The 12,252-nt window shown below is 43.4% G+C and overlaps 1 protein-coding gene across 5 annotated transcripts in view; it reads left to right on the top strand.

The window, feature by feature from the left end:
• The window catches only part of LSAMP (limbic system associated membrane protein), a 993,127-nt gene that overhangs the window by 879,163 nt on the left and 101,712 nt on the right, over positions 1-12,252 (top strand). For all 5 annotated transcript variants that reach the window (XM_066175262.1, XM_066175261.1, XM_066175259.1 and 2 more), the window contains one exon: positions 286-411. In XM_066175262.1, the coding sequence (XP_066031359.1) occupies positions 286-411 (126 nt within the window). The remainder of the gene's footprint in view (positions 1-285; positions 412-12,252) is intronic.

Raw genomic sequence — 12,252 nt, 5'->3', positions numbered from 1 at the left:
GTTCTGAGAAGTCATTTGATGAAGGCCCTCAAACTTGTCCAAACATGAAGCTTTGCAGTTGCAGCACAGGGAATTTCTACCTGTGGACCCTTGAAATACAAACTACACACTAGTACATACTATTCTGATGTTATTTGAGAAACTCAGGTAGAAGTGAGAGGGGTGCAGCCTGTGAGATGAGTTTGTGGCTGGCTCTGGTTAATAGGTAAGTAGATTAACAAGCCAGGCAAGCTGCCCTCCATAATTCTGCTTCTAATAAGGTCAAACTTTCTTTTGTCTTCACAGTTCCACCAAAGATCTCCAATATCTCCTCGGACATCACCGTGAATGAGGGCAGCAATGTGACCCTGGTTTGCATGGCAAATGGGCGTCCTGAGCCTGTCATCACCTGGAGGCACCTCACTCCTACAGGTAAGAAATCCAACTGGATTCGATTTGTGAACTGTACAGTAGTTTCCTTCTCTTCCAGCATCAAAGAAAATTTCAGTAGCAATATAGGCAGCTATAGAAAAGTGAAAAGAATCTTAAATGTACTTCAAGCTCGTTTTGTGGTGTGAATTCCCAGGCACAATAACCAAGTTTTCAAAATGAACAAATGAAATTACTTCAATAGACCCTCTGCAGAATTGGACCTGTAATTCTATTTAGCTTAGGTCTTCATCTAGTTGTCCCAGTCTCTCTTGCTGGTAATGCACAGCACAGTGGTAGAGATGAAATGCTGCTGGTGCTAGACTGAGGGAAAATGCTTTCTGTTGAGACACTGCATAAGAGAGGTTCTCTCTGAAAACCATGGGATTTGCTGCCTACTGATTCGCCTTAAACGGGACAGGCAAACAGTGGCCCAGTTTATTTCATATTGCTCTCCACATCGGCAGACAGCCAGGAGTCTTGTGTCTTCTGAGGTGAGTAAAGGAGGCATTTGATCTTCAAGGTGAGTGAGTGAGTGAAGAGCAAGATGGTAACAGAATCAAGGAGAACTCACCATCTTTGTTCTGCTATCTGACTGTGCCTCCCATGCTCAAGGATGCGGCAAGTTTGGGAGGAGAATGTCCTTTCAGTAGGCTGACTCTGTGAGTTAGCAGCTTGGGTTCCAAGGAAACCTTCAACCCTTAAGGACTGAGAACAAGAGGTAGGTTTCTATCCCTACACATCATGTCCTTGGAGAAGAGAAAAACTCTTTAGCTGATTTCTTTTCCTATCAGATACTCTTTAATCTAAAATGCATAGGGAAAGTATTGATTAGCCCCATATGAATGATCTCTTGTGATACACCCATATATGTAAAGGGTTAAAGAGGATTTGAGGTAGGCAGAGACCAAACATTCTGCATGTGCTACAGTTAGTCCAGCTTTCTACTCCAGTTCAGCAGCCTGAAAAGGGGAGAGTGTTGCAGAAAGAAAGTTGGAGAGAGAAAGGTAGAATGACACATTGGAATGGAGCTTAATCTAAAGGCTACATCCAGAATGCCCTGGATTTGGAGCCTGTGGTTGAGATTGGGTTACTTTGATTTCCTGTCTTGTCTCTTCAGCCAAACCAAAGTTCTCCTGAGCTTTCATGTATATGGAAGCCAGATGTGCAGTTTGTATTTCTGGCCCATTTCTTGCAATGCCAAGAGAAAAAAAGATAGGGAAAGCCTGCCTGGAAGAGGTGAGAGAAGGGCTGATTAGGGGAACACTCCTCCTCTGTGGTGTTATTATCACTACCTGACGTTTTTCTTCTGTTTTTTTCAGAATTAAGTATGACTGTGCCATTTACATTCATAGGAGAATGAATTATTTTTTCAGTTATGTATATAGAATCTTCTAGCTCTGGTATTTCTGTTCCTAAGGTTTACTTTGTAGCAAATCTTATGTATTACTGCTGCATCAGTCTTTCAGTTCTCTAACACTTTCTTGTATCCATCTAAGAGATACTCCCTAGCTATTCTGTGAGCACAGCCTAACACTGAGTTAAGGGCGTTAAATCTTCATGAAATCTAAGACCTGGCACACATGAGATGCATTCTTCAGAGCAAAGAGAAGATTCTTGTCCTGACTCATCACTTTGCCTGTTCCTCTTTGTGGGAGTTTTTTGGGGGTTTTTTTGGTTTTGTTTTTTTTTTTCCTTGGGTTTTTTGTTTGTTTGTTTTGGGGTTTTTTTGGGTTTGTTTTTTTTTTTTTGTTCTGTTTTGTTTTGGTTTTTTTTTCATTTGTACTAACTAATTCACTGTATCAGACACAGAGTTTGGGGTTTTTTTGGGGTTTTTTCTGCCTTTTTACAAAAATCTCCACAGAACAAATTCTCACTCTGGCTATCCCCTCTGGTTAGCAACAGAACTGAAAAATCCCATCTTTACTTTGACCACAGGGACAGTTTTCTTGGCTCTGTTGTTCAGTTGTTCAGCATGTCCCTTCGCATTTTTTCTCCCATGCTGTGTTTCTCAGAGGTGTTGCCTTGTTAGCATCCCTCACCACCATCTCACTGACTCCTTTCCAATCCCTCCTCAGTCCTCCTCCCTACTGTGAAGCCTGCCAAGCACCTCCTTCATAACAAACTAGAGGTTATGATGAAGGGCAGGCATTCCTCAGTCTGTCACCTCCATGTGTCACTGATTGTGGTTCTTTCTTTTTCCCCATCTGAACCCATCTGCTGTCTTTTACAGACACAGAGGAACTGCTCTCAGGCAGACATCAGGTCTTTGAGCAGCATAAAGCCCAGTAAGACACTTGTCTCAAAATGGGAGGCAGAAGGGTTTCTTTTAAATGTTTTCCTTGAGGTTGACAATTAATATAAATTCCAAATCTCTTCCAGAACTGCTGCAGTTGGAAACGTGTCTTATCTTGGAATCGCCCTTTTCCAGAACTGCAAGGCATTTTGGCTCCATTTATGCGAGTTTTGAAGACATCTGCTATGCATCAAAGAGCTATTTTAGATCATTGTAAAGGTTTCTAAAATATGTCTCTCTCCTTCAGTTTTTTTCTGTGGTTAAACCTGTGACTGCAGAACTGGAGAAAGAGTGTTATTGAGCTTGTGTGGGAGGTTTTGAATGGACAGGTAGTGAAATTAAACTCATATCAGGGGCAGAGAGGGCCAAATTACTTTTTCTTCATGCACCCTCCTCAAGGAGTTCATTATCAAGTTTTTCTGCTGTTTCTTTCATCATTGACTTCATCAATAGTGTTTGTTGGCTGATTAGCTGAGTTAGGACCACAGAAATTATTTAATTCTTGTTGGCTGGGAAGTGGAAGATACAAATGCAAAGGGAAGGCAGTGTTGGTACTTGGGCAGAGAAGATGGGAATGTATGTGATAGTTCATTTAAATGCTGCAATCATAGTTTACTTATCTGCCTATCTGGGAAGTGAAAAAATATGATTTATAAACTGCCATGTTGGCTCCTGTTCTTGTTCTTCATTGAGCAGTTGAACCAGGCAGTTTTCTCACTTCACCTATAAGTCCTGATGCCCTCAAACAGCCTACAGGGAAAAAAAAGCCAAAACAAACAACAACAACAAAAAACCAACACACACCACACACAAAACACTCTCCTAACCCTGTGAGAAAGCTAAAGTGGGATTGAGGTTGATGACTGTAGCACTGACACCTGGGAGGAAGGCAGGTAAGGGGGAAAATACTTTAATAATTCAATGGCAAATGACAATACAGATCAGCTTTAATTTGATGAAAGCAGGAATGACATTCCTTGGAACAATGCAAGTCCTTTCTCTTCTCTTACATTCCTCTTCAGATGATTGGCAGATTGTATTTTGACAGAGCAGGTGGAGAGAGTCACCCAGACCCTTTTCTTTTTCACCTGACAGGCCACTGTTCTCTAGGACATTGGCAACCTGGTCTGAGTAGTTGTGGATAATTTAATAGGCATTGTCTGGGAGCACAAACAGCTTTATTAGTTCTTCTCCTCCAGCCAGCAGAGCTCTTTTCTGGGATCACTGACTTGCAGCTTCCAGCTTCAGGCCAGCACAGCCCTCCCTGCACATAATCTGATCCCTTTCCTGTGATTCAGGACACAGCTGTAGGCTTGTTAAGGCTGCCATAGCCAATGACTTGTGCCACCCTGGTTTGTGATGGTAAGCCATGGCAATCACCCTAAAACTGAAGATCTGAACTGGATTTGTGAGGAAATTGTGATGTGTTCAGTTAGAGTGGGGGTGAGTATTGGTGACATCCTATACCGTCTGCATGAATTAGCAGTTGTCAGCATTAGGAATACTTCACTAGGGAACTCTCTAGTCCCTAGAATTGTTTTATTCTCTTTAATATTAGCTCATAACTTGCCTAATCTATGCCCCACAAAAGTATGTGCCCAGTTCTGGACCCCTCAGTTTAGGAAGGACATTGAGACGCTTGAGCACATCCCGAGGAGGGAACGAGGCTGACGAGGGGCTTGGAACGAAAACCCTGTGAGGAATGGCTGAGCTGGGGTTGTTTAGCCTGGAGAAAAGGAGACTCAGAGGTGACCTTATCACTCTCTACAACCTCCTGAAAAGGGGCTGTAGTCAGGTGGGGGTTGGTCTCTTTCTTCAGGCAGCAACTGACAGAATGAGAGGACACAGTCTTAAGCTGGGCCAAGGGAAATATAGGTTGAGTATTAGGAAAAAGTTTTTTACTGAAAGAGTGATAAAGTATTGGAATGGGGGAGGTGGTGGAGTCATCGTCCCTGGATGTGTTTAAAAAAGATTGTATGTGGCACTTGGTGCCATGGTTTAGCTGAGGTGTTAGGGCATGAGTTGGAGAGGATGATCTGGAAGGTCTCTTCCAACCTAGTCATTCTGTGATTCTGTATAGATTATTTTTTGTCACTGAATGCAATAACCTCAAATATGCTGTAGCTGCACCACATCCTGGAAAAGCTTCCAACACAGGACCATTTATCATTTATCACACTGATATGGTCTGTGAGGGATACCACAGGCAGCCTACCCATCTGTGAGTAGTTATGTTAGAAGGAGCTCTGTTTTCCCTGTACCTTGCACCAGGATAACAATTAACACAGCCAAGAATAGACTCTAATAAAATAATTCAGAGATGGTAACCAATGCCTGCTTTCAAGCCCATCTTGGTTTTACTTGACATCTCTACTGACTTATGTTTATTCAGGCTGATGTGTCTTCTCTCTACCTGTGAGCTGCTGAGATCACAGTCCAGAGGATAATTTATCATTTCTCATCTCTATGTCTTATTCAGAGCCAAGCTAGGTGCCTGGTTGAAAAAGAGCTTTCTGGGGAGAAGAAAAATTAGTGTACATTCATATTCTTACCAATAAACTCTCAAGGGAAGCCCTAGGGAGTCGTCTCTTGTGAATCGGGTTTGCAGCAATATGAACATGGACAGTTGTTGCAAGGTCTTTGGGTTGCCAGAGATCTCACTGCCAATCCTTTTGCTGTGCATGGGCAGGCAAATGCGGAAGAAAAAGCCATCTCCTGTGCTAAGAAACCTGTACTTGAGCACACAAGAGCAGTACCATTCATGTTTCTGCTTCTTTGCCACAAAGCATCAGTGATTGAAACCTTTCCCAAGGGCCTTGTTCATGGTGCTCTGGCAAGTGCTTTTAGGACCTGTGTTGATGGCAGCCTGAGAGCTGGTGACAGGGAGAAAAGGCTATAATGACCAAAGTTGAGGGATTGAGTATTTTACTGGTTATGCATAACCAGCTGAGGAACAAGCAATTCCCTTTTCCTAGAGAAGCTAGGGAGTATGAAGCCCGTATAAAGCCACTAGGTATCCCATTCTGGATCCAACTTCCTTGGCCTCAGCCCAGTAAGGCCACTTCATGGAGAAGAAAACACTCTGGATTCTGCTGAATTCCACCTGACAGTCTGAAAAAACCCACTTTGGCTCAGAAAAAGAGCTTAGTTATTACAGTGGTAATCACAGCATAAGAAGAACCGGTCTAGTGCAAAGCAGATAAGTATTGATTGCAACACCCAAGTTTCATGTCACAGCATAAAATGAAAGGAGATGAGAAGGCTTGTCAAATATGCCAGTCTGATTTTCCCTAGAGGGTGCTAGAAATTCACATTGAGTCTTAGGGAATTTACCGTAGCCTGGGAAGTTTAGGAGGGATAGAGAATACAAAAATGTGCCTGCATGCCCTGTGTAATTGAGATGGTATACATATAATATGTTTATAAACAGCTGTAGAACTCATTGCCATGGAAAGTTATTTAAAGACAAGAACTTGGCAAGACTCAGCCAGCTTGTGTATTCCTGAGGATAATGTGAACAAATCTGGATATTCTTGTTATTCACAATAAAAATATTGAAAAGGATGTTAAACTTCATGCTTTGAGGCCCAGAGATCAGGATAAGACCTAAAGTGAAAGAGACAGATTATCTCACACCCCCACTCACTTGTGTATTTTCCTTCAGTGCATGCCAGTCTCCTTGTAGAGCTGAGCATTGAAGCAAGCAGAGACAGAGATTTCTGAAGGTATGAGTTAAGAAGGCCATTTTGGTCACAATGGGCAACTTTGATCATTGTGTCCTGTGTTTGCTTGCTTCTCTTTGCTGCCTAAGTCCAAAACCTTGTTGCTCCACTTTGTGTTGCACAGGGAAACCCAGTTTATGCCCAAAGAAAGTATCAAGCAGAAAACCCTCAGTCAGAGTCACCACAAGTCAGCCCTGTGGTCAGTAGGTAGTGATGAGAAGCAGATTTTCTGGTTATCTAAAGCATTTGGATTTAGCCCATCTTCCTGCTGCCCTCCTAAAACCTTAGTAAAACACTTGTAGAGAAAAGCAGCCTTCTTTTTGGAGGCATGGGGTGGTTTTTTTGTTTGGATTTGGTGGGAGTTTTCTGGCATAACTGTGCCTGCCAGCATTTCTTATTTCACAACCTTCTCCCTATGAAACTGTCTCAGGAAACCTGAGGTTTACAAGGTATTTGTTTCACAAAACAGCTGAGGCAAATTATGTTTGGGTTTGTTGGGGTTTTTTTGTTGTTTTTTTTTTTTTTTTTAAACAGGTCTCTCTTTTTTTTTTTTTTCTTCTTCTTTTGTCTTCAAAATACTTTCCGGTAAAAATGGGGCCTCATCTTCCACAGAGACCTTTCACTTTGCCTCTTATACACTCCCACTTTGTTTTAGCACACTTTCTGAGATGTCTTTTTCTCTTGATCTCATCTTCATCTTATCCAATATGTAGTAGGAAAAAAAAAGAAAAAAAAAAAAAAAAAGGGAAGAGGATGCTGGCTCATAAAGAGCCTGGGAAACAAGCCAAACTTTCAACTTTTTCAGGTCTTCTCCAGAAGGCATCCAAAGTTGTTTCAACCTCTATTTGCTTCCCACTAACACTTGTTCCACATTTCTTATATTTTTAGAGGTCTTTTTTTCTTAGGGCCCATAAGCTAAATCCCCATTGCCTCCTTCCTCACCTGTAACTAACTTAAGTCATGATGGTGCTCTCTCCCCAGAACACTTTACCTTCTTCCTTCTATGCCTGACAACACATGCACTGCACAGAGGTCCTTCCTCTTGTAATCATCTTGCAACAATGCCCCATTTGGTTACTGTGGCTATGATGCTGTTTCAGTACAAACACTGTTCATGCATGAAACATTCATTTTTTTAACAGCTTTGATTTCTCTCTACTGTCCCAGGGCAGAGAGGGAGAGCAAGGCCTCATGAGTCTTTTGACATTTCTGGGGAAACAGATAAAGCTGCTGTGAGGAGGAAATTTACCCTGCTGCCTTCAGCAGTAGTTGGAGGGGAGCATGTGGAGTCTTCTGGTCAGTGCTTGTCTGCTTCAACCTCTGGCAAGATTGTCTGTGCTGCTGCTGGCAAGATGTGGCAGTTCTGTACCAAGCTAGTTGCCTTCCTGCCACATAAAAATGTTGCTCCTTGCAGCAAGTTGGAGTCTGGTAGAGTTGCCTCCTTTTTATCTTCTCCCAGATGGGCACCAGTTCTAGTTGGTCATGCTGTTAAAAGTCTTTTCCATGGCATTTTAAAGGCTGAGCTGGATTGTGTCCATATGAAAACTTCCTCTACCCACAGAAAAGCAGCATTTTCCTAGTTCACTGTAAGCTGCAATATTACTGTCTTTGCACTGCTGTGCCTCTACCCTCAAGCTTAGTTATACTCAGTGGGGACACTCCTGTTTAGCTGGGGCAGCCAGGAGTAGCTAGCTGCTTTCCCTCCCCAACCTCCATTTTTGAGCCTTAAAGAATCCCAGAGGGCTAGATGTGAGAGTGAAAGCTGAGCACCCCAGAAGATGAGTATTATTCAAAATCTCCCATAATTAATGGTGACAGGAAAAGGAATCACCCATGTTCTTTCACAAGCAGGATCGCAACAGCAGCTTAATGAACTTTCCGATTCTCCATCATTCCTACCCATTCCACAGACCCATTGAAATCAAGGGACTTCTTTTGTCCTGACTTGGACAAAAAGAGGAGAGGTCTGCTAGGCCTGCCCTGCTGAGAACGGTAGATGCAGTCCACCTGGCTTGCCTTTCCTACCAGCCTTGCTTGTTCTTCAAACCCACCATTTAGCGCTCAGAGAGTCAACTAGAGTAGAACAGTGTCTGAAGAGAAGGTTACTGAGTGCAGGACACTGATGAAGCATGGATGTGTGTGTTGCTGTGTCTCCCTCTAGTGATCTGAACTCACAAGTCTGCTTTGGGTCCTTTGTGCGTGGAGCTGCTGGTTTGGTGACAGAGCTTCCCTGGATTCACCAGAGTAAAGGGTGGTTGTTTTAGGACTAGGTCCCATTCCCCCTGCCATCTGGAGGTCATATTCACCATTGGCAGCTCCATGTTTGCATCACCATTGGCAGCCGTAGTTTGCATCTGAAAATTTAAACGTGCTTGTAAAGATATAGAGAGGTTGATTGTGAATTAAAGAGAGAAAAAATTCATAGCATGTTAAATTGAATAGTTTCAATTCAAACATCCTTAAGAAAGCTAGCCTTAAGAGGAAAATGGGGAAGCTGCATTTTTCCCCTTGTAGCTGTAATCTATAAGTAGTTTCACTTAAGGCAAATATATTTCTCATTCCCTCTTCACAGTAGGAGAGAGACACACTAATAAAAAGGGAAAGTTAAAGTAGTAGCTTATGCTTGGTCCATGCTGCTTTTTTTTTTTTTTTTTTTTTATTTTTTTTATTTTTTTTACATTTAAAGGCAGAGACCACCATTTTGTTATTATGCTGTTATGTGACTACAGCTGACCTCAGTGGCTGTACGGACTTAAGTGCTTGATATATTCTGCACTGGAGCCAGACCTACTGTCTCATCTCATGACCCCAGCGAGCATGGATGACAGCATCTATTGCAGCACACGGGTCCCGCCAGGACAGGATGTCTGGAGGGAGTTTTCTGTACAGCCCCAAAGCCTTCGCCCCTTCAAGCATCTCTTGCACAATTATACTACTGTCTCTTGCCTCTGTCTCCACCCCCACACCAATCCCAATCATGAAGCTCCTTATATATTCCAGCCCTAGAGATAGCTGGAAAATAGTGAGAGAGAGAAGAGAGGTGTGTCAGGAGAAGCAGATTATTTACCAAAATCTCCTGTATGTAGATAACATAGGGCAAAGAGAAAGCCAGCTTTAGGGGCAAGACATCCTGAAACTGCTTCAGCAAGGTCAGATGTCACTCAGCCTCCTGCAGTGTGGAGCTCTTCTCTCAGGCCTGAATACAGTTGTAGTGGAAGTGAGACTCTCCCAGCAGAAGGCACTGAGCTATTTTGGTAACACCAGGCTGCGACAGACCCTGGCTCTGTGAACACTTGTGCTCTGTTTGCTTCGTCAGCCTCCTTTCTGAGCCTTTCAGAAATTCGTCTTCAGAACATCCCTCCCTTTCCTGTCTGAAGAAAAGCGTGAGAGACTGGAAACATGATTCAGGGGGTTATTTTTTTTCTTAGGAGGTGCATGTACAAAAGCATTGTTCTTATTTCTTCTTCAGATACTCTTTTCTTTCGGAACAGCACCTAATAAATATGGCTCTTCTGATGTACTCTATATTTTTTCATGCACTGGCTGAACAAATCATCCTTTCTCATAAACTCCCAGTGAGTGCCCACCGCAGTGTTACTGCGGCAGAGGAGGAAAGTAGAGGGGCTGGGAGGGGAAGGGGAGAGCAGGCCCATCCAGGGAAGCCGGGGCTGTCCTCCGATGCAGCCTTTGAATTTCACGCCCCGTTTGGAGTGACTTGAGCTGTTGGAAAGATAAGCATGTCCTGCCAAAGGATCAGTACAATCTGCAAGATAGAAAAGTGTAATGCCGGCATTGATGGTCTAGAAAAGGCACTGATCATGGGAGATTTCAGTTGTATTAACTGAGGGCAGTGGCAAATTGGAAGGGTGATGAAATGAGGATATCTATGGCACTGTAGGGCACATTCAAAGAGCCCACCCCTTGTCTGACCTTGTATCCCAGGAAAGGCACCAGTGGGAGGTAAGATTGCTGCAGTCTGGGGAAGGCAAAGGGAAGAGCACAGCAATCTCCCAGGGGCTCCTTAGGCTCTTCATAAGGTTTCTTGTGAGTCACTGCCCTGTTGCATGTGCCTGGTTGAGAACTGCTGGCAGGACCATCCTAATTACAAGCACTGTAATGGTCACCATATGTCACTGACACCCTCCTTACCTGCTGTACAGCCTGTAGATTTGTAAAAGCTGCATGAGTATGCAGGTGCACACTGCTGCATGCATTATTTGTGAGCACTTGACTGTGTGTTTATTTGTGTGTTCACCATGCTGGTGTCTGTCCATGCAGTTTGCTGCACAGGTAAGCTTTTTGATGTTTACCTGCCTTAACCACCAAACTCAAAGGCTCGCATTTCCTTTAAGGTAGAATTGTGAAACACAGCAGTAAGCGTGAAAAGTAAGAGCAGAATACCTGCCATGGTTCTGTACACCTGTCAATAACACCTGGCTGTACTTGCTAAACTTCAGCTGCATCACAGGGACAAAGATTTAGTATTTTTAGAGTCAATCATGATAGGAGACAAAATTTCAGAAGTTCCCAAAACTACAGAAGATCAGGTCAGACTCCCAGCTCTTCAACTCCAGCCTCCTGACATACTCGCATTTATCTACTGCGTTTATCTCTGCTGTACTTGGGCATCTTCCAAGCAAATAAATAATTGGATCCTGCTTCTGTCTCCCCTTCTGCCCAAGGGACTTAAAGTTAATTTGTGCTGAGTGTTGGACTTTGGGTATGTGGTGGGCTGACCTTGGCTGGATGCCAGATGTCCACCAAGCCACTCTATTGCTCTACCTCCTCAGCAGGATGGGGCACAGGGAGAAAATAAGATGGAAAAAAAAAAATGTGGGTCAAGATAAAGGCAGTTTGAGAAAGCAAAAGCAAAGGCCACTTACAGAAGCAAAGAAAAACAAAATATTTATTTTTACCCTCTAATTGTCACCAGCAGGCAATCTTCAGCTGCTTCTCAGGAAGCTGGGCTTTAGTACACATAGCAGTTTCTTCAAAAGACAAACATCATAGTAATGAATGCTCCCACCCCTTTCTCTTGGCTTATATTGCTGGGCAAATGCCTAATGGTATGGAATATTCATTTGGTCAGTTTGGGTCAGATGTCCTGGCTGTGTTGCCTTCCGAGATCTCACTCATCCTCAGCCAGCTGGTGAGGGGGAAATGTTTTTGAGACAGCCTTGATGCTGTGCCAGCACCCCTCGCAGTACAAAATACTAGTGTGTTATCAACACCTTTCTAGCTCCCAGTGCAAAGCACATCACTCTGAGGTCTGCTGTGGGGGAAATAAACTCCATCTCAGCCAAACCCACTACAGGGGAGAGGCTGCTGTGACAGAAGGAACTCAGGGCACGTATAGGGAGATAGTCCTTGTGCTGTGAAATTCTAAGTTACCCCATTTTTTGTGGAGGGATCTGCAACCATTTGACTTCTATGAGGAAAATTTCTTGTGGCTCTTGGGAGCTTTCCAGGGGACAACACAGGGAAACCTATGTTCTTCCCTAGATATTTCTTCAGCAAGCTTCACCTCAGATGCCTGGAGCTGCATGTGCCATAACCTGAGTGAAATACAGACCTATGGAGAGGCAAGTCATTCTTTGCAAGAGGCTGGGATTGGTCTTGGACAGATTGGCCGGGATTGGTTCATGCACAGAGCAGAGACTTTAAGGGACTTGGGAACAAAGAAAAGTCAGATTTGCCATGCAGCATCTCCTGCATGAGACCCAGGAAAGATGAGGGAAGGAGACTGTTAACTTGAACAGACAAAAGTAATTAGAGGACTAAAATAATAGATTAATGAGCAGCTAGTGTCAGGGGAACTTATTAATT

The sequence above is a fragment of the Chamaea fasciata genome, unplaced genomic scaffold (assembly GCF_029207755.1).
Source record: "Chamaea fasciata isolate MVZ Bird 193981 ecotype frontalis unplaced genomic scaffold, bChaFas1.0.hap1 SCAF_2, whole genome shotgun sequence".
NCBI lineage: Eukaryota > Metazoa > Chordata > Aves > Passeriformes > Sylviidae > Chamaea > Chamaea fasciata.
The sequence above is the reverse complement of the archived record's forward strand: the minus strand, read 5'-3'. Positions and strand labels throughout refer to the sequence as shown.